This window comes from Typha angustifolia, chromosome 15 (genome assembly GCF_048772165.1).
Source record: "Typha angustifolia cultivar Huaian chromosome 15, ASM4877216v1, whole genome shotgun sequence".
Taxonomy (NCBI): domain Eukaryota; kingdom Viridiplantae; phylum Streptophyta; class Magnoliopsida; order Poales; family Typhaceae; genus Typha; species Typha angustifolia.
In genome coordinates, this window is record NC_133253.1 from 3,500,689 (window position 1) to 3,520,562 (window position 19,874).

General features: G+C 38.3%; 3 protein-coding genes across 3 annotated transcripts; 2 read left to right on the forward strand and 1 right to left on the reverse strand.

Annotated features, from left to right (window-relative positions):
- The first annotated feature begins 1,531 nt into the window (after positions 1-1,531).
- LOC140779886 (protein SPIRAL1-like 3) lies at positions 1,532-4,055 on the forward strand. The gene is made up of 3 exons (XM_073125205.1): positions 1,532-1,632; positions 2,469-2,718; positions 3,733-4,055. Exons 2-3 carry the CDS (start codon positions 2,500-2,502, stop codon positions 3,811-3,813), a joined length of 300 nt encoding a protein of 99 aa, XP_072981306.1. The 5' UTR covers positions 1,532-1,632; positions 2,469-2,499; the 3' UTR covers positions 3,814-4,055.
- A 954-nt stretch (positions 4,056-5,009) lies between these two features.
- Positions 5,010-9,257, reverse strand: LOC140778639 (GDP-mannose transporter GONST3-like). Its single transcript, XM_073123447.1, has 3 exons — positions 8,930-9,257; positions 8,378-8,463; positions 5,010-6,287 (listed from the first exon to the last, which is right to left on the reverse strand). Exon 3 carries the CDS (start codon positions 6,285-6,287, stop codon positions 5,160-5,162), a length of 1,128 nt encoding a protein of 375 aa, XP_072979548.1. The 5' UTR covers positions 8,378-8,463; positions 8,930-9,257; the 3' UTR covers positions 5,010-5,159.
- A 3,291-nt stretch (positions 9,258-12,548) lies between these two features.
- Positions 12,549-14,705, forward strand: LOC140778465 (cytochrome P450 78A5-like). The gene is made up of 2 exons (XM_073123193.1): positions 12,549-13,615; positions 13,812-14,705. The coding sequence occupies exons 1-2, from the start codon at positions 12,689-12,691 to the stop codon at positions 14,415-14,417; spliced, it is 1,533 nt and encodes a 510-aa protein (XP_072979294.1). The 5' UTR covers positions 12,549-12,688; the 3' UTR covers positions 14,418-14,705.
- The last annotated feature ends 5,169 nt before the right edge of the window (positions 14,706-19,874 follow it).

Sequence of the window (19,874 nt, forward strand, 5' to 3'; positions counted from 1 at the left end):
AAACACAGCATCCTAACTTTCCCACTGCATGCGATTCAAAAGATGAGGGAAGAAACACAAATTCCGTTGAAAGTCTCAACCTAACTGTATCAAATCTAATAGGGAAGAATGCACCTTTATCCACAGAATTGAGAAAATATCCTCCTAGACAGCAGAGACCTCCGCGATTGGTAAAGTATCAGCGGGTTCCAACGAGAAAGTCTAGGGTTTTCCGAACTCGACGTATTAAGGAATTAAGTTTTCAAAGAATGGACATAATCTAAGCCCTAGAAGAGCTCCTCCTCGCCTATCGCATTCGTTGCTCTCTCCGGCGAAGAAAAGAGAGGGAAGGGTTGGGTTTTAGAATGCGGAAGAGGTGATAAGAAGCGATAATTACACTAAGATCCCTCTAACTAATGAAAATTTCTATATAGACCCCTCATTTATTTTCTACTACACAGTGACATTTGAAACTATACAAAACCTCCGGAATATTAATTTTTTTATTAAAAAATAACGCGCAATTAATTTTACACTCTCGGGGAATAATTTTACCATTATGTTAGAGAGAGAGAAAAAAAGAAAAATTAAATATAAAATAGTTATTTAATATTTTTTATTAACACGTGTGAGATTTTTCATAGTTAAGATATCAATGTGTAGTAAAAGAAAAATAAAAGGGTGCACTTAGAAATGAGCCATATTTAGAGAGCCTTACTGTAATTATCTCTAAAAAAATAATATAAATATTATTACAGATAATAAAATAAATAATAGTTGAGAAGTCTTAGTCATGAAAAATAGATCAAATGGTGGATGCAGCTTGAGAAATTATAAAATAAAAGTTTAATTATACAATTGAATTTCGTATAAATCTTTTATTTATGTGTCGGTGTTGTGGGACTATCTTACCCTTGATTCTTTTTCCCTCTTTCTTTTATCTTAATTAAATAAGGGCAGAATAATTCTAAAAATATAAACTTGATTAAGTGACGACCAGTGACATTTTTTAATCGGAAAAAAAAATTCAAATGGAGAGAAATAAATTATTAAAAACTGACCCAATTATATGCCGGTCTTTAGGTGATTACTATTTGCTAAGCAAGTTTAGATTCTACCCTCTTAGTTAAGTAGCCGGTCGCATCACCATCAATTCGAACATTAATCATGCCATTAAATACGGCTGTAGTTAGCTTAAGCTTTTAATCACGTTATTAATTGCGCTATTCATGAGCAGTTAGTTAGCTTTGATGAAGCTCTCCACTTATTAAATTTAGTTAATAAATAAACTGAGGTAAAATAACCCTTGTCAAGCCCAAAATAATTAATCTAATATTCTATCCACACAAATAACGTGACCACGGGGGGGACCAGACATGAAACCAATCATGCGATTCCACTACTTTTGAACGTCCATCCGACGGTCCGTATCAATCCAACATCACATCCTGGCGTAATCACCGACCGTTCGGTGGTTGTGGACCCCGCTCTTAACACCGTTCATCATGTGATATTCTTTTTTTAAAATTTATTTATTTATTTATTTATTTTCCTTCCCCATTTCGTGCTCGGCTTCATCATAAAGTACTGAGATAAGAAGCCCTTTTCTCTCTCGTCCGATCTCTTCCCTTCTCCTCCCCGATCCGATCAGAGGTATGCTTTTATTTGTGAAACCTAGATCTGTGCTTGTGATGCTTGCATTCATCGTTTTCCTTCGCGTCTCTCGTGCTTCTTTTTTTTCCCCCGTTCGATCTCGTTACAATCGGGCTAGAAACGGCGTTCTTAGAATTTATTTTTTTCTGTTTTGTAAAAATTTGGGCGATCGCGACTCGCGGATGCGAGATTGCTGTTCTCGTGATGTTACTTGTCTCCGATCTGGCTATCCGTTGTGGCATTTCGCGTGGATTTGATCTAGCTACATTGTGCATCTCTGATGTGGTTTAAATCTCGCCAGATCCTCGTAGAGTCGGGTGTTCTGATTAACCATTTTGGATTTTGTTAGTAGTTTTATTTTGCCAGTGATCGCTATAGCGTGTTTGGTTAAAATGGAATGGCTGGAGTAAAATCTTTAAGAATAAAAGAGAATTCTAGTCTTGATCTTAATGCAAAGTCAAATGCCATTTACTGTTTGCAAATATATTTACATTTGTTTAAAATGACAAGATGGAAAAACCTCTTTAATTCTATTTCAAGAGAAATTTCCGTGAGCTTTTGTGGAGATCCAGTTCAAGCAATGTAATAGGTGATGTGTCGTAGGCAAGTTACTGTTATGGGACATTGAAGCAGGTGCAGGTTGTGGGTATTGCGTCAAAGATAAAGCTTGCTTCAACAAGCAACTTTCATATTCTTAGATCCACATGTTACTGTTATGTTAGGTCTAATTTCATTGTACTTCTTTGGAAACAACACAAACTGAAATTAATTAGTTAGAGTAATCTACTGGACCGCATAACCAATGTCCTTCACTTCTGACATTTGGTTTTCCTCAGCTTTAAGCTTCTCAAGTCGAACTTTTATAAGATGGGTCGTGGTGTGAGTAGTGGAGGAGGCCAAAGTTCTTTGGGCTATCTTTTTGGGAGTGGTGAAGCTCCCAAATCAGCTGATAATCCTGCACCAGTTCAAAAACCTGCTCCACCACCACCGGTTGATAATGCCAAGCAGATTCCAGCAGGCATACCTTGCAGCAAGGCAAACAACTATCACCGGGTTGATGGTCAGAACAGTGGCAATTTTATTACGGTATGAACTTTTTTTGTTCAATGCTGGGAATTCTCCATGCTACCTGTGTGTCCTAGATGCTTTCTGTTCGACATGCAATATGCACCTCCATCTAGGAGGCAAGCTCTTCATCTCTAGTGCTACATCAGTATTCAGTACAGTTTCTTTTACAATTTGACCATTATGTCATCCTAAATCCTCTGAGTAATAGCTTTTTGCTGAACTATATTCTTCCATCTATTTCTGCTTTTCATATATAGGCTCGAACATTGGAAAGTACAAAGTACAAACAAAATCTTTGACATGTGATTGATGGATCCTTTATCCAAAAGATAGGCATATGAACATTGTATTGTTATACATTACTAAAAGAACTACCGCTAGCATGACTTTGCATTTCACTCCAGCCTGTTAGTGTTTACATATCCTTAGTCGTACCCAATGGTTGATGTTAGCATAGTGATAGGATCTCTTCTAAAGTTGCAAGCTCTTGATATTTATGTTAGTGATGTAAAACCTTGTGTCGACAAAGTTTTCTAATTTTTGTAGTACCAGATGAGGCCAGTATTTATCTGAAGAATATAAACCACTTGGGACTGTGATTGAGATAGATGTTGTGTTCCTTGTGCCTTCATTTATGCACATGTACTGTAAATGTAACTCCTGTAGTTCCTGCTGATATGTGGTGGTTTTTTTCCTTACATTTTGTTTAATTCTCTTTAACTTAATGGTAAGAATTGCTTAAATTGATCACCGTATGCTGAGACAAAACCCAAATTGGCTGGATTTTTATTGTGACTCCGATCCTAGAAAAATTGAAATGTGTGCACAAACATGGCAAGACCTTCTTGTCACTACAGGAGTAATTATTATTGTTGACCGTAGATAGAGAGGAGAATGTTGATGCCTAGCACATCTCCTAACCCTTCACCTTATACGGGCACAAATATCCCCACCAGCATAAGCCATATTTGTTAGCAAGTCTTATTGCCTGCCCTCACTTTGGAATGCTAATAAAAGTTTCTTGTTCTGCAGGATCGACCTTCCACCAAGGTTCACGCTGCACCTGGTGGTGGTTCTTCCCTTGGCTACCTTTTTGGCGGTGGCAACAATTGATGTAAGAAGGGGCTTGCCGTTTTCCCTTTGGAGGAAAAGCATGTTTCAAATGTAGTTGGTTAAAGTCTTTGGTTATGCATTGTGTAGCTTCTTGTGGGAAGCGGCTATATGGGGTTCCTTGTGACTCAAAAGTTACTGACAGTGAGACGAGTAATATTCGTTCTTGTCGTGTACTCTGTTTAAATATGTGGAATAGTTCTCTGGTCCAGATTATATATTGTCTTTGTTGGGACTTTGATAAATTTCTTATTTCCCTCAAGATTTCCAAGATTAACTAGTGTTCATTATGCTGGATAATATGGGTAGAGTAAGTTAGGATATTATGTGTCTGATTCAACTTCCATATCTGAGTTTGTGTAACAGGAACTGAGGATTGCCCGTCTTTCTTGAATCTGTATTGGTGTTCGGATACCTTATTCTCATGAGAACTATTGACAAGAAAATGGTTGTTCATTGCTACAAATTTAGTATCTATGAAGATAGTATACAATGGGACATTTACATTAAAAAGCCTTTAAATTTTGGTAACAGTAAATTTGAGTTATTAGAAACTAAGTATATCTTTTCTCTATACTAGATGTATATATTTCTATAGCCATGTATTCACAATTTAGCCTTGCTATTATCAAAACTTAAGAGTTTTTTTAAAGCAAATAGCCTAATATATATTAAAATATATCTCATGAATATTAGTCTTTCTCTTCCTTGTTTCTCCATTAAACAAGAAAATGCATATCCAAAACCACTTCATTGAATCCATATCCTGATGTCTTCCACGCAGTGTGGTAGACACATCCAACAGGCTTGTTACATAAATCGAAATTGACCTTCTCTTTCTCTAGTAAGACATGCATGAGCTCGATTATATCCTAAATTCAAGAGAAATATGAACTTCAAGAACATATACGAACCAGAGACATAAGTACTGATAGAAAGTCATTCATTATCTAAAACATCATGAAAATTTAGCTTATTGTTCTCCTACTTAAAAAAGTACATTAGTATGTAGGAAAAGAAATTAAGATTTTGACTCACAATCTGGTATCCAGACTCCTGTATATAAATATCTAAAATGCATATATTTGAGAATCATATTGTCTACTGAAACAACCTAACAAATAGAGGAGTATACATCTCTGCCACAACTAGATCAAATTAATTGATGTCACATTCTCCTGTGATGTGCTAATAGAGAATAATTTTCAAGTTTTAAGTTTTATAGTCGAACCTTCAACAGTATCTTCTACAGTTAAACTTGCAGACTGGGGTTTAATGTCTGAAAGAATACCAAATAAATAACTTTTCAATCATTATGTCATGATAAGGCAAACTACAAATGACAAATCTCATTTTGGCACTTCTGAAGCCATGACATTTTCTTGAGTATCTGAGCTAGACTGCATTTGCAGTAACATCTGCTGCTCCTCATCTTCAATTTCAGCCTTCTCTTCAACCTTGGGTGCCTTAGGTTTGGCAGTAGACTGTTGATAGAGAACCCCACCGGACATACATATTAAGAGCCCTATGGTGCCTACAAAGGAAGCATGTTTGTCCCAGATAATCAAATTAATTACAACTGTTAGGAGCTTGTTCACTATACCGAGCACTGTGAAGCCTGTTGCTGAGATTGCACGTCTACAAGAGAATCCAAAGAAGGATATGGACAAACCGAACAAGCATGACAGACCGACAGGCAGAACCACATCAAAAGAATACCAGTTTGATACACTAGAGCTATCGTGCTTTATCTTCTTCATCTCTCCCATTATAAACAGCTCGAGTGGGAACAACATCAGTGCCTCCAGGTTGTTGTACAGAACAAGGCCCCATGTGTTAAGCCCAATGGTCATGACAACATGCTTAATGTACACAAAATCTACTGACATGCTTGCAAGATAAGCTACAGCCCAGATGTAGGCAGTGACAGTAAACTGGTAATCGGTAAGAACATAGATCACACTGCCTCCAAAGATAGTGGCAAGGGAAAGCCATGTTTTAAGTGCAGGCCATGGCTGATGAAGATATAATGTCTCTCCAACAGCTACAAAAATGGGAACAGCAGAGCGGAACACAATGAATGTATCCACGTTGGCATGGAGGAGGAGTTCGCTGTTTGTGAAGATCGAAAGGTAAAACATTACAGCAGCAGGTAAGAACTTCCACATGGTCCTGAGGTTTAGAGGGTCATGCTCCACAAGCTTTAGCCACCCGCATATCAGAACACCAAGTACACTAGTGAAATATTGCAAGGCTGTCAAGGCACCTGGGTATGGAAATTTCATGACTGCCCATTTATTGATTATGGATAGCAGTGATGCTGATAAGCAGTACCCAGCAGCTACACCATAGACTGAAGCTTGCTGCGTTAAGATTTCAAGAATTTGATTCCATGACCTTCCAGTTCTCAATGAGGAATTTACATCATTTAAGTTAGCAGAAGCATTGTCTTTGGAGGTCTCGGAAATGTTAGACATCTGCAGAAAAGAGAAGGAAATTTCTTGGCTTCAAAGGAAATGCAATGAAAGTGCCATATTACAAGATAGAGGTCATTCTAAAGTACAACTTGTTTGTTCTAGTCTCTTATAATCTTTGTCGGTCTCACAGAACAGATAAAGAAGTTAAACATGATGCGACAATACATGCCCTTAAATCATCTATATCAGACAAACAATGATTTAATTTGCAAAGAAACAAACACTACTAGGGACAAGCTAATAAAACTAGCTGTGTCCTGGATCTTCTGTATTCCCAAACTAGTTACTATCAAGGTTCCAAAAATCGATATCGGGATCGGGATCGGCCGTCCGAAAAAACGATACGTATCAACTGTATCGGTCGTATCGGCCGTATCGGCTGCCTGTATCGGATCGGATTATTTTAATTAAATAAAATTCTAAATATTATTAAAAATGTTAGAGAAATTTCTAAAAATTTAGAAAAAATTATAAGAAAATAAGAAATAATAATTACTCACATATAAAGCCTAAAAAGTAAAAATATCTTTTTCTCCTTCTCTTCTTTTCTATTCATTCTCTCCCACATTCTTTTTTTTATCTTTTTCTCTCTTTCTTTCTCACCTTTATTTTTTAATCTTTCCCTCTCCCACACTCTCTCTTCCATTTTCTCTCTCTCATGCCCCATTTTTTTTAATCTTTCCTCTCTCTCTCACTCTCTCTCTTGCTCTTTCCCTCTCTCTCTCCTTTTCTCTCCCTTCCTCTCTCTCCCTCACTCTCTCTCTCCCTCTCTCTCTACTGCTGCTGACTGCTGCCTGCTTAGCCGATCCCGATCCGTTTCGGCCGATCCCACTCGGGATCGGCCGAAACTCAAATCCTTGGTTACTATAGAGAAAGCTATGTGACTAAATTAAAGCCTCAAAACAGCATGTCTAAGAATAGACATGATTTCCAGAGCCAAAAAATTTAGGAAAGAGCAAATAATTGCTTTTGTTTTCCGAGTACTCGGTAATTATATCTACGGCGAACTTCATCATCGAAAATACCCCTAAGCAAAGTCAGAAGGCAGAATATCCAAAAATTTGGTCCTCTTCAGATCACGATTAAAGCAATACACCCTATCAACCAATTATCGTCTTTAACTCTTTATAAAAACAAATTTAGGAAAAATTGACTCTCCCAGTTGTATAAACCTATGATTGATATGAAGAACTAACTTAGCTATTTCTATCTGTTGGAGTTTGGAAGATAGTGTCACTGAATCTCCACTAATTTAATGGTGAAGCATGTTGAATTCGAGAACATGGACGGGCAAAACATTGTGCAGATTAACCCTGTGCATGCTAATTTGAACAATCTTTTAGCCCCTGGTTTTACTCTAATGACCCTGCTTGAAATGAAATTGCCAGCACTAAAAAGAAAATTGGAAAGGAGCTCGAAAGAAAGCTTAGAAAGATCAGTCACACATATGGAAATAGATGCTTCCAGTAAATAGGACAGGATACCAGCAGACACCTTTCTAGTCCATGGATTTTGTTACCTCTTGCTTCAAGCTCTATGTTCATGTATATCCAAACGTAACAAACATAAAGATACACGGTATTGATTCAATTGTCTAACACACGAAAATCATTCATAAACATTTCTTGAAAGAAACAGGAAAGGAAGCAACCGAATAGCCACCCTAAAGATCCTAATATGACTAATTTTGCAAATCAATACCTTGAAACAGACTAGAGGAGTCTTAACTTGTCATCTGACGGAATGGGACGACGATCTTTATGCATGAAGGGACGGGAGGAAAAAGAGGGATGTAGTTGTAGGCATGCAGGACATGAAAGATAACAAATGGAGCATTTTAATCTTCCAGATATATAAATTTCTTGAAACAGAGAAGAAAAATAAGAGGAAGAGAAAAGGTGTTCCTAAAGAAATTTATAAACCCTAAGTTCTAGAAGCCTGCACGCATATACAGGTTTATGTGACTTCAGTGTAGGAAAATGTCACAAGCGCATCTGGTATTTGACATACAGAAAAAGAAACATCAAGACTACACTCACTTGATCAAGTCAACAGCATCAAAATAGTGGCATTAGTATCTCAAACCATACCTCTAAATCCTTCGATTCTTTCAGATTCTATCTATCTTGAGACACAGGCTGCAGCTGTATCAGATCCTCATTGCCTATATGATGTGCTGCACCATGAGAAGAGAGTCACTAAATGAACAGAATTAAATTTAAAAAAAAAAAAACAAGTCAGCTCTTTAAACCCTTCAAATCTACATCAACAAAATAAGAAATTTTACCAAATAGGAAAGCAAGCAGCAAGCAATATCCATAGAAACATAACTCACTATTAACTTAATAACAGCACGAAATTGACATCTCTTACACAATTCTAACGTGCACAAATCAACACCATGGCTCAAGAATTAGCAAAGGATAGTTGACTTATATAAACATCCAACCATGAGTTATATTGTGGATCTAAAGTTAATTGTTCCTACCTAGAAAATAAAAACGCACAATCTTTTCATGATCGACACGAATACGAAACAATCAACAAAGATAGTAGCTATGATCTTTAAAATAAAATAAAAAATCCAACAAGATCGAATCCTTCACAGTTTTCTTATTAGGAATCAAGATTTGACAGCTTACCAACATCGGCTAAAACATTGAAATAAATGGATCAAAATCGGGTTACTTCCTCCACTGGGGTGTAAGCAATCCAAGAACTAGAAGAGGGCGACAGTGAGAAGAACTTCGGATTCTGGCTACATGGATCTATACTTAATCCAGCACTCCCCTCGTTTCACACGATCCGAGACTGGAGAGGATCCAATCACTCCGAAGGGCTGCTCGCCCAAGGCCCAATCTGCCCTAATCCAGAAGACTCGATGTTTTCCGATGTTTGACTCCCAAGAGCGACCACGAATTTTCAATTTGGGGCGGCGGGTATTCGGGGCTCCGTAAAGGAACGAGTTTTTGACCAAACTATGTATATAATGAAGTTCTAACGACGTTTAATTTGATCAACAACTCATTAGAAAGCACCTATATTTTAAAAATAATTATATTTAAACTCCATAATTATTGCCCCATCTTCATATGAACCTTTTAACTATAAAGATATATTTAAAATGCATTATTTATTAATTAAAAACAAAATATATATATATATATATATGAGTGTTATGTAATTAATTTTAGGTTCTACAAGAAGCATTTTATTTTATCTTAGAGAAAAAAAGAAAAAGAAAAATTGATGATAAAATAATTATTTTGATATTTTTTTCGGAGGGTAAAAAATATTAATATGTATCCAAAAGGATAGAGGACATGCAAATGAAACCACTTAACTAATTATTCATATATCTTATTCTAATTGCATAAAACCACTTAACCACCTCCTGAGGAATATTTTAGAGTATATTTTATTATCAAAATATCCTTCCTCCCTCTGTTTTTTTAAGCTCTTTCTTGTAAAAAGACCACTTATTTTATGAAAAATTAAAAATAAGGAAAAATGAAATAGACATTCTTAAACTGGAGGTTGTAGTTTGCAAATATTCCGATAAAAGGAGCTGATTTATAGATATGTAAGCATTGGGGAGTTCCTTTTAAAAAGGTCGAAATGTAGGTGGTTATGTGCAAAAATCCATTTAATCTAACATTCACTGGATTGGAGGAGATGGGTAATTAGTCTTCAGTTGAATTGTTTTATATTGCATGACTTTGGAAGGAAACCCCTCGTGCTAATAGATAGTTTAATCCCCCGGTTAGAGATTAAATTAGAAGTGTTAGACAAACGAAGACCAGTCTGGGTCAACTCTTCTAGATGTGGGTCCACTTTACGGTCAAACACTCCACATGAATTAGGACTTTAATTAATTAAAGAAAAGGAATTAGAAAAGTACTGCTGGATTAGAAGTAAATTATCCATCACATTTGGATTCTGCCAGGGCCTTTCGAGTCCATCCCCATAGCTCCTTAACAGGCCCAAGCCTTCCATTTTAGATCAAATTAAGAGTAGTCTTTGGTCTTATAAAATATATTGAGTCTAGGCTGGGCCATTTGGTTTGGTTGAAGTGATCATAATAGCTGAAGTTTCCGGCAAGAGTGAAAAAGGAGGAAGACGACTTCATTCCGAGTATTTGACAACTCTGAGCAAGTGGGATCAAAGCTATAACCTAAGTTTATGACAGGCTAGTAGTAATTATCATGTCTGAAAATTATTTGAGTTTAAATCGAGCAACGACAATTTAGTGAATGGCATATTGAAGAGGATCGATCTGAGCCGATGCACCAGGACTCTACCCTTCTTTTTAGAAGAAGATGAGAAGGTGAGCTAACTAACTCCACATCGATCACAGATTCATGATCCAAATCGAACTACTCCCCTCTCTCTCTCTCTCTCTCTCTCTCTCTCTCTCTCTCTCTCTCTCTCTCTCTCTCTCTCTCTCTCTCTCTCTCTCTCTCCCCTTCAAATCTACTCATCATCATGGTTACATGCGACGTACAATATTGCGATAAGATGTAACTCATGGTTAGATAGCTAGCTCCATGGATACCACCTTCCTCTCTCTCTCTCTCTATCTGTGTGTGTGTGTGTGTGTGTGAACGACAAAAGAAGCAAACGAGACATTAAACGACGGAATTGTACCTCGTCTGAACTATGTTTGTCTGGAGAAAATTTATGGAGGCATTGAAAGGTCACTACGTTCAATCAAATCATTTGTGCGACAAGACTGACTACCTGCAATATATAGGAGTTGCCTCAGAAAAGGACCAGCACGCTTCTCGATGCCATCACCCATAGCTAGCTAATTACATGCATCCATCCATGGGGTCCTTAGTCCTTCCTCCTCATCCCCATAAGGCCATAACCTAGCTTAGTGGTAACCCTACTAGGCCTGCACTTCTCTGCACTCCAGAGTTAGGGTTCCAGTCTTGCTCAGGCATGCACCAAATGGGTCCAAACTAAAGACTGCACAAGGTTGTGCAATAGGGTACCACTTGTGAGCTTAACTGGGTTATAATAATTAAAAAAGAGTACTTGGCTTTGTGTTTGTTAATGGAGTTCACGTGTGTGGATAACAAAAACATGGTGAGATCCCACTTTGATCTCCATAAGATCGCAGCACATGCCATGGTAAATTTTAACTTTGCTAGCAAGCTATGTATGGTGTTTTAAACTGTGCAACTCGTGGTACATTACTATTGCTATTGCTATTTCTACTTACTACTAACACACATGCATGAGTCCCCATGCATGAGCTTGCTCTTTACTACGTAGGACCCCTTTTGTCACACCAGAACAAGGCAGGATCGATCTGGATAAGTAGTTGAGATAATTGGAAGTGCTCACAAGTTTATTCTGACACTTATCCCACTTCCACGCAGTAAGTGGTTCTTCCTTCCGATCATGCATATCCACTGGATATTTTATTAGCTAGCCAAAGTTTTTTGTACGCATATACTAAATAATAAAATATAATTTTAATTTTAATTTTGGTCCCCTTCCCTTGCTTTCTCGTCTCCGTATACCAGCCTTAATCACCGTCTATTTAGTGCCTCGTACGGCGTGGACCATATCTAAATCCGACGGCTGTGGGGTCATTTGACCCTCTTTTCTAGGAGCTTCGTCAGCCCCCCTTCGCCGCGGGGGAGGGGACCACCCTACATACGGACGCACAGGCCGACCTAACGGCGAGGCGACGGTGACGGAGATAGCGGCGCCTGTGAGGCCCACCACGTGATGTGATCTCGGCCGTCCGATACGTGTTGTACCGTTACCCCCTCGATCGGAGCGTGAGAGAGGGCGGCGGGCAGACCTCGGGGACTGCGAGTTCGCAGGTGCCGTATCTACGGCGGCCTCCCCCGTGGCGCCACGTGGTCACCCGCACGGATTGTGGAATGATTAGCTCTGCGGCGTGAGCTGGCTCGGCTCGTAGGTCTCTCGACCCTACGAGAAGACGGAATATTCACAGGGCCTTTTTAGCACATCAGCACCTATATTTGCCGCTAATAAAAGAAGTTATATCTTTTAAGACTATAAACGTATTAACGTGGGTCGAAATATGCAAAAAAGACCCTCTTTTTTTTTTTTTTATAATGAGCTTTGATGCAATAGGAGCATATATCTCAAACTATATTTCCATTACTAATAAGTTATTCTTTTTAACCGGGATTAAAGAAAGAAGCGACGTTAAATTTTCAAAAAACAACCCCATCACCCTTCCTGTTCCCCAACCTCCTCCTATATAACAGCTACTCTCACGCCCTTCTTCCCTCGCCTCTCACCTACGACCTCCCTCACATCTTCCACCAAGATCGTTCCTTTCCACTTCCAATCCCTCGAAGCCAAGCTCTTCACACAAACCCATATCCTCGAAACCTCTTCCCAATCCATCTCCAATGGCTTCCTCTGCCCTCGACTCTGCTTTCTTCATCGTTTTCCTACCAAACACCTTCCTTTCTCCAATCCTTGCCTTATTCCTTCTTCTCTTATCCCTCTTCGTGTTCTATCCTGGAGGGATAGCTTGGGCTTTATCCAAGTCTCAGAGGTCTATCCCCGGCCCACCCGGCATACTCTGCGCCCTCTCGGGCAACGCCGCCCATCGTGCTCTGGCCAATTTGGCTAAGTCAATGAAAGCAATCCCTTTGATGGCCTTCTCCGTTGGATTCACTCGTTTCATCGTGGCCAGCCACCCCGACACGGCCAAGGAGATACTAAACAGCTCGGCCTTCGCCGACCGGCCGATCAAGGAATCCGCCTACGAGCTCCTCTTCCACAGAGCTATGGGTTTTGCTCCTTTTGGAGAATACTGGAGAAATCTAAGGAGGATATCCGCAACTCACTTGTTCAGCCCTCGGAGAATTGCCGGCTTCGGCGAGCTGCGTCGCGCGATCGGGGAGCAGATGGTTGGAGATATTAAAGTCTTAATGGGGAGAGATGGGAAGGTTGAAATTAAAAAAGTGCTTCATTTTGGATCCTTGAACAATGTCATGATGAGTGTATTTGGAAAAAGATTCGATTTTGGGAGTGGGGAAGGAGTGGAATTGGAGAGGATGGTCAGTGAAGGGTATGAGCTGCTCGGGGTGTTCAATTGGAGTGACCACTTCCCTGTTCTTGGGTGGTTAGACTTGCAAGGAGTGAGAAGAAGGTGTAAGAACTTGGTTAAAAGGGTTAATGTCTTTGTTGGGAGGATTATCGAGGAGCACAGGAACAGGAGGGCAAGTGGTGTTGTGGGAAATGATGGGATTGGCGATTTTGTGGATGTTTTGCTTGATTTGGAGAAGGAGGAGAAGCTCACCGATGCTGATATGGTGGCTGTTCTTTGGGTATATTTCTCTATCTCATTTATAATTTCTTCCTGCTATATAATTAAGCCTTCCTGTGCAACCATCCTCTTTGTTCTTATGACTCATTAGTACTTGTCTGTAGCTGTCTTTTGTCAATTGTTACAACATTTGCTATATATGTATTTAGAAGCTGGCTTATATATATATGTATATACTTTGCATCGCTATTGTGTAGGAAATGATATTCAGGGGGACTGATACAGTAGCAATACTGCTGGAATGGATCATGGCCAGAATGGTCCTACACCCAGACATCCAATCGAAAGCGCAGGCCGAGATCGATGCGGTTGTCGGTAACCGCCGCCCTGTATCCGATACCGATATTTGGAACCTTCTTTACATTCAATCAATCGTAAAAGAATCTCTCCGAATGCACCCTCCTGGCCCACTCCTCTCATGGGCTCGCCTCGCCATCCACGACGCGCACGTCGGGAATCACCTCATCCCCGCAGGGACCACGGCGATGGTGAACATGTGGGCGATAACCCACGACGAGTCTATTTGGTCGGAGCCGACCGAATTCAAGCCAGAGAGGTTCATGTTAGAGGATGTGAGCATCATGGGCTCCGACCTCCGGTTGGCACCGTTCGGGGCCGGGAGGAGGGTCTGCCCTGGTAAGGCAATGGGATTGGCTACTGTCCACCTTTGGCTGGCACAACTGCTGCAGAGCTTCAAATGGATGCCTTCAGAGAGAGGTGTGGATCTCTCAGAGTGTTTAAAGATGTCTCTTGAGATGAAGAGCCCTTTGGTTTGTAAAGCTGTGCCAAGACTCGAGTTCTAGCTACTTCTCAGACTGAAGAACATGTGATAATAGCTTTTGGTGTTTGGAGATACTCTCTTGCATGTACATCCTATCTCCATCATTTTGTGACTTTGTTTGTAGGTAGGAGTTTGCCTTAGAGTTTTAGTGCTTTTAAGTTCATATCAGTGCTTTAAGTCTAGATTAGATGTGCTTGTAAATAGGGAAAAGTTAAATACTATCTATCTGTTTCTGTAAGAGTTGCTCTTCTCGTGGGTTTGGTTATAAATGGCTAGTTATTATGTATATATTTTGTAGACACCTTTTGGCAGTCCATTTCTTTCTTCATGCTTTGAAAATTGTATACTCTGATTCATTATTCACTACCTTGCAGTTCTTCACTAGATATGCAAATGATAACATTGCATCTCAGTTTAATTTTTTCCGCATCAAAACCGATCCTTCAATTAAAGTTCGTAAAAGTTGAAACGAATATTTTAGAAGGAGAATAAACTGAACCGACCACTTATGATAAAAAGGTATATCTGAGATCTTCCATTACTCCTAGTCTGAATCTCAATAATAAAGATAAGATATAACCCTAATGACAGGCATAATGTTCAATTTTGTTTCCAAGAATACTGAAAGGACTGCTCTGGTTTGTGGACTTTGGGAGAATTTGCCTGACCACCAAAAAAAATCTATGTGCAATTCTCTCTTTACTTTTTTTCATTTTCTTTTTAATTAGTTTGAAGAGGAAGAGATGGTCAGAAATATCTTCACAAAGAGATAGTAGATATATAGCTATGTCATCTGCAAACTTTATGTCTTCCAAGCTCTCCACAGAGCATCCATCTCTGTTTGTTGTGAGATGTCGCTAAGGCACATAAAAAGTTGTCCAATGGCTTTTGCTCCTTTTCTGATGCACATCTTCAATCGTGATCAACTCTTATCATGATATGCTCTTCTTTATTCTCTCACATGCCTCTCTCTTAGTCACCTTCATGCTTTTATCTAAAGCTTGCAGTCCAACTAGTCCCTAGGTTTCCTATGATCTGCACTCTAGTACAACTCCACCAAATGATTGACCAATAAGAACACAATGTCACAGTGATATGTTCCAGGGTCATGCTGATCTCTTTTTCCTAAGATCCAATTCTCACCTAGAATATATGTGACTCTATAAAGCTCGCTACCTTTTCTCTCCAAAGAGGAAAAGGATATATAAATCTACATGGTTGTGAGGGGATATTCTTCAGAACCAGTGCAACTTGGGCTCCTCCTGATCACTTCACTTGCTCTTTTAACAACTGTCCCTAGTTGCTCCTGGTCTCTTACATCACCATTGGATTCCTCTTGTCCTGTGGGTAGAAATAAAAGATGAATAGATCCTAGAGAATCTCTTGCTGTCTTGCTGCTTTTGACCAGTCTAATTACTGAGAAAGTTGAAGGAATTTATATTGTTTCCTGGGTGCACATGAACAGTTAAGGAGGGGGACAGCATTATTTGATCACCACTTTCCATATCAAGCTCCTTACAATGGTCAACAATTGTGAAGTTAATGCTACTATTTAATAACCATCTGACTCATATATACCCTCTTTTTCTCGATAGTGCAATAGCCACTTGTAATGCAGGTGAAAATTAAATAGGCCTTGAAGAAAAGCTCATAGGGATATAAACATAGTTTTGCCTTTGCATAAATCATGGTGGCTGCTATCTACTTCACTTAGCCCTTAAAGCTTGGGGATGTGGAAGAAGGATGGCCAACTTTTAGGAACAGTGCATAAGATATGATAACTCTAAAGCATGTGAACAAATCAGCTTTGGCAATCATCCACTTGTAAAGGAGTCAAGAATCAAGTCCTTGCTTACTTTTGGAACCCTGGGACATGCCTAGTTTGCAAGATTCGGTGATAATTAATATATGACATCAAGTTCTTGATTGTCGTCTTCGACACATTTATAAGATGTACTTAATCTGTAGCACAGATCCTGTTTGATTGCTTAGCCTCTGTATGGTGTAAATGTAATCATCTGGTGTATTCTTTTTTATTTTTTCAATCCCTCATAGATAGACTATAATCTACTAGTATGGTGGCTACTGTAGAAGTTGTTTTGCTCAATTTGGTTAGAGAAAAAGAAGTCAAACAAAGTATAGAAGAGAAAACTCGTCAATCTCTGAGTAATTCCAAATCCTTGATACTTTCTTCAGAATTATTATTTTTACTCTCTATTACTCAATTATGATCGCTGACATGCAAAAGCTAGCGCCGTCTCATGTTTATAGTTTAATAGCTATATTACATTCGTTGTTCAGAAACGATGTTTTCTTTCATCTTTTCCTAGTTCTCTTGGATGCATGAAGAATCTTGAGAATAAAAATCCATTCAGAGATATTTTAAGTGCATTTAATTAAGAAAGAGCATGGAATTGGAAATTTCTACTTCAATATTAACTTTCTACTGACATAACCTCACCATCATGATGTTGTAAAATAATAAGCATCGATGGTGACTCGATTGATTACTCTCTGCTGAGTGATTTAGAGAAATTAATCATATGGTTGCTTTCTCCAAGACTTGAGGTCTTCAGAAGGGAACTTTTTTAGGTAAAATTAGAGATTTCCAAGAAAGTAGAGTGAATCCAAGATAGGTAGTGCCCGGACACTTCAAGGAAGTTTTGGGAAGTCCACTATGACTACTTATAACCTAATCATTAGAGAATTGACCTATTAGTAAATAAGATTCTCCTCTGTAATGGGAAGATAGAACAGAGAGAAACAGACAACTATTGTGGTTTGAATATTTTGGTAGAAAGTACTGGTAGAACTGTTGTCTGATATCATATATAGTCTCCATCATTAGTTTTTCTTTTCCAGGACAAGAGTACTTAATTGACTAGGATCAATAAACTAATGAGACTTGGCACATTGATTTAGAGTCAAATCTTTGATGTCCTTTTGAACTTTCTCTGCATGTGCCATTCATTTGAGGTAGTCTGGAGAAGATGTATCATAAAACAGAGAAAGACTAATTATATTAGGAATATATGATCATGTTAGAAGATATATTTATGTCATTATGGTAATCTAGACATTGTATTGCTCTTTTATCTTTTACATAGTACATAAGGCTTCCAATGGTGAAAATAACAAGGCCCAAGGTCCATAATTTGAAGCTCAAGGCCCAAAAGAGGGTGGAAGTGTGGAGTTGCTAGCTTTTGCAGCATCCTTCCAATGTCAATTATATGTAAACTTTGTTTCTCATCATATATCTATGGCTAACATATATAGCAGAAGTTTAGTCATCTATGTTCGTTCTGTCTTCATATATTTATTGACTGAACTTAATTACATTTTTAAATTCTGAAATTTGCTTAGAGTTCCATTATTACCATGTCCACAAAGAACGTAAGCCGAGCTTGATATCATTTATTCTAGGCTTGTAGCACTTATGCTTAAACCCAATTCATTGATATTCTTAACAAAATTCAACCAAGTAAAGCATTAGGAAGTTTTAATATATATTGTTGGCTAATCAGATTCTGCAGCATATTCTTAGCATATCCTTTGAAGCCCAATTCTAATCTGAAAACATAATGGCATAATGGATGAAAAAGTTGCACTACTTGGAATCTTTACATATCATAGTGAGATGGTCCTGATAAGGTTCCCTCACTTTGGTAGGCAACCAATTCATCTGTTGTTTGCTAGTATGAACATGATTGAAGCTCTATGGCCCAATACATGGGAAGGGGAATTTTAATCAACTAATTCCATATCAGAACCTCACAATCAATAATATAATTCATATTTAAATCATCAGAATGCATGTGTTTTGAGTACTATTGGTGTTCCTTAATTTTTTTTTAGGGCTTAATCCGACCGACTTTCCTCTTCTCATTATATATAAGAAATCAATCAAAAGATTTGCAAAGAGAGATGGCATCCATTTGATATTACTTCTCCATGGTACTTCTGCCATGATTCTGAGAATGTTCATTATATAGCATTTTAAGACTAATTAGGTGCATTGTCTTCTTTGAGAAATAGGGGCTAATTATATATATTAAGATGTCAACTATTCAACCTTATTTTACATATGTTGGAAATTCTTGGTTCCGACAAACAAGTCATCGTCATTTTTGTTCAAAGTTAGTTGAATTAAGTTGATTCCATAGACCATACAAACTTTTGTTCATTGACAACCTACCTACCATAAACTCCATATCCTTTTCAGAAGCAAGTAATCAAAATCAAAAGTCTCTGATTTATAAAACAAGAAGCCTTCTATTCGTAGAATTCTACTCTCTTGATAGCTTTCCTTTCTGATCTTTCTTTTTTCCTCAGTTAATCAGTGAAATTACTTGAGACCAACTGGCTACAACTGGAAATTAGCGAAATGTGAACAATGAATTATTCATGAGGTTGAAAAATCTGCTGAAAAGAATATGTAGATGAACAATCATGGAAGAAAGTATAGAAGAAAAAGGCAGGGCATGAGAACAGGAATAATTAGGAGAACTATTTATCTAACGAGAATAATTTACATAGAAGAAATCAATATGAACCTTTTTTTGTTCTTTTTTAGGATTGATGCATTCAGTGACAAAGGCTATGTAATTTTTTCTTTTCCTTTGTGAAGATGATTACTGCAAGTTAGCTTCTCCCACATGAAAAACAAAGGTGAAAACTGTTCTATTCTATCAAGTACATGAAAATTCTCAAATTTTGTATCATATGCCAAGAATAGCCATTCCACTTAACAACAGTGGCATCCACCACAAAAGCTATTCTCTTAATATCAACATCACAATTATGGGAATCAGAATCAATGAGCAACTTGTTAGTAGTCATGCCTCTGGTTAATTCTGACTTGGCATTATCACTATTGAAAGTTTCCTAATCATAACAACTATATTTTGCAAGATAACATATTACACCCACAAGTGATATTGCCCATAGTAATTATGTTGTTTAATGTCCTTCACTTGGGCTTTTCGTTAGACCCACTTGGTTGCTTACCAAGAATACATTCTTATGAAGAATGAAAGGTGATGACCATTAGACTTTTTAAAGGGAAAGAGGGTAAGTAAAACTACCTCTCACTAATTGATTGACACTGGGCCCCCTCTCACCCACTATTGAGTTTGTAACATTTGATTGTTGAGACCCAAGATGGGAGCTCTCTTCATGTTTGCATGATGTGGGCATTGATTTTATTGGCCTGCCTACCACCACACCAACCTCTTTTACTCTCCTAATTATACAAAGTGGGCATTGGAGGATGAGATTCCTTTGTTTCCCCTTGATAGGATACTGATTTCGATTTCAGTGGTGGAGGCAGGAGAAGCCAGAAAATGATGGGTGACATGACACCAAGATAGTTACATTCCTGACCAGGAATTAAGTGGGTTATGAAGACACAAAGGTACATAGGAACAGAGTGTGGGCTATGTGATGAAAAGGTTGCAATTTTAAGCAGGAGATATGAAAG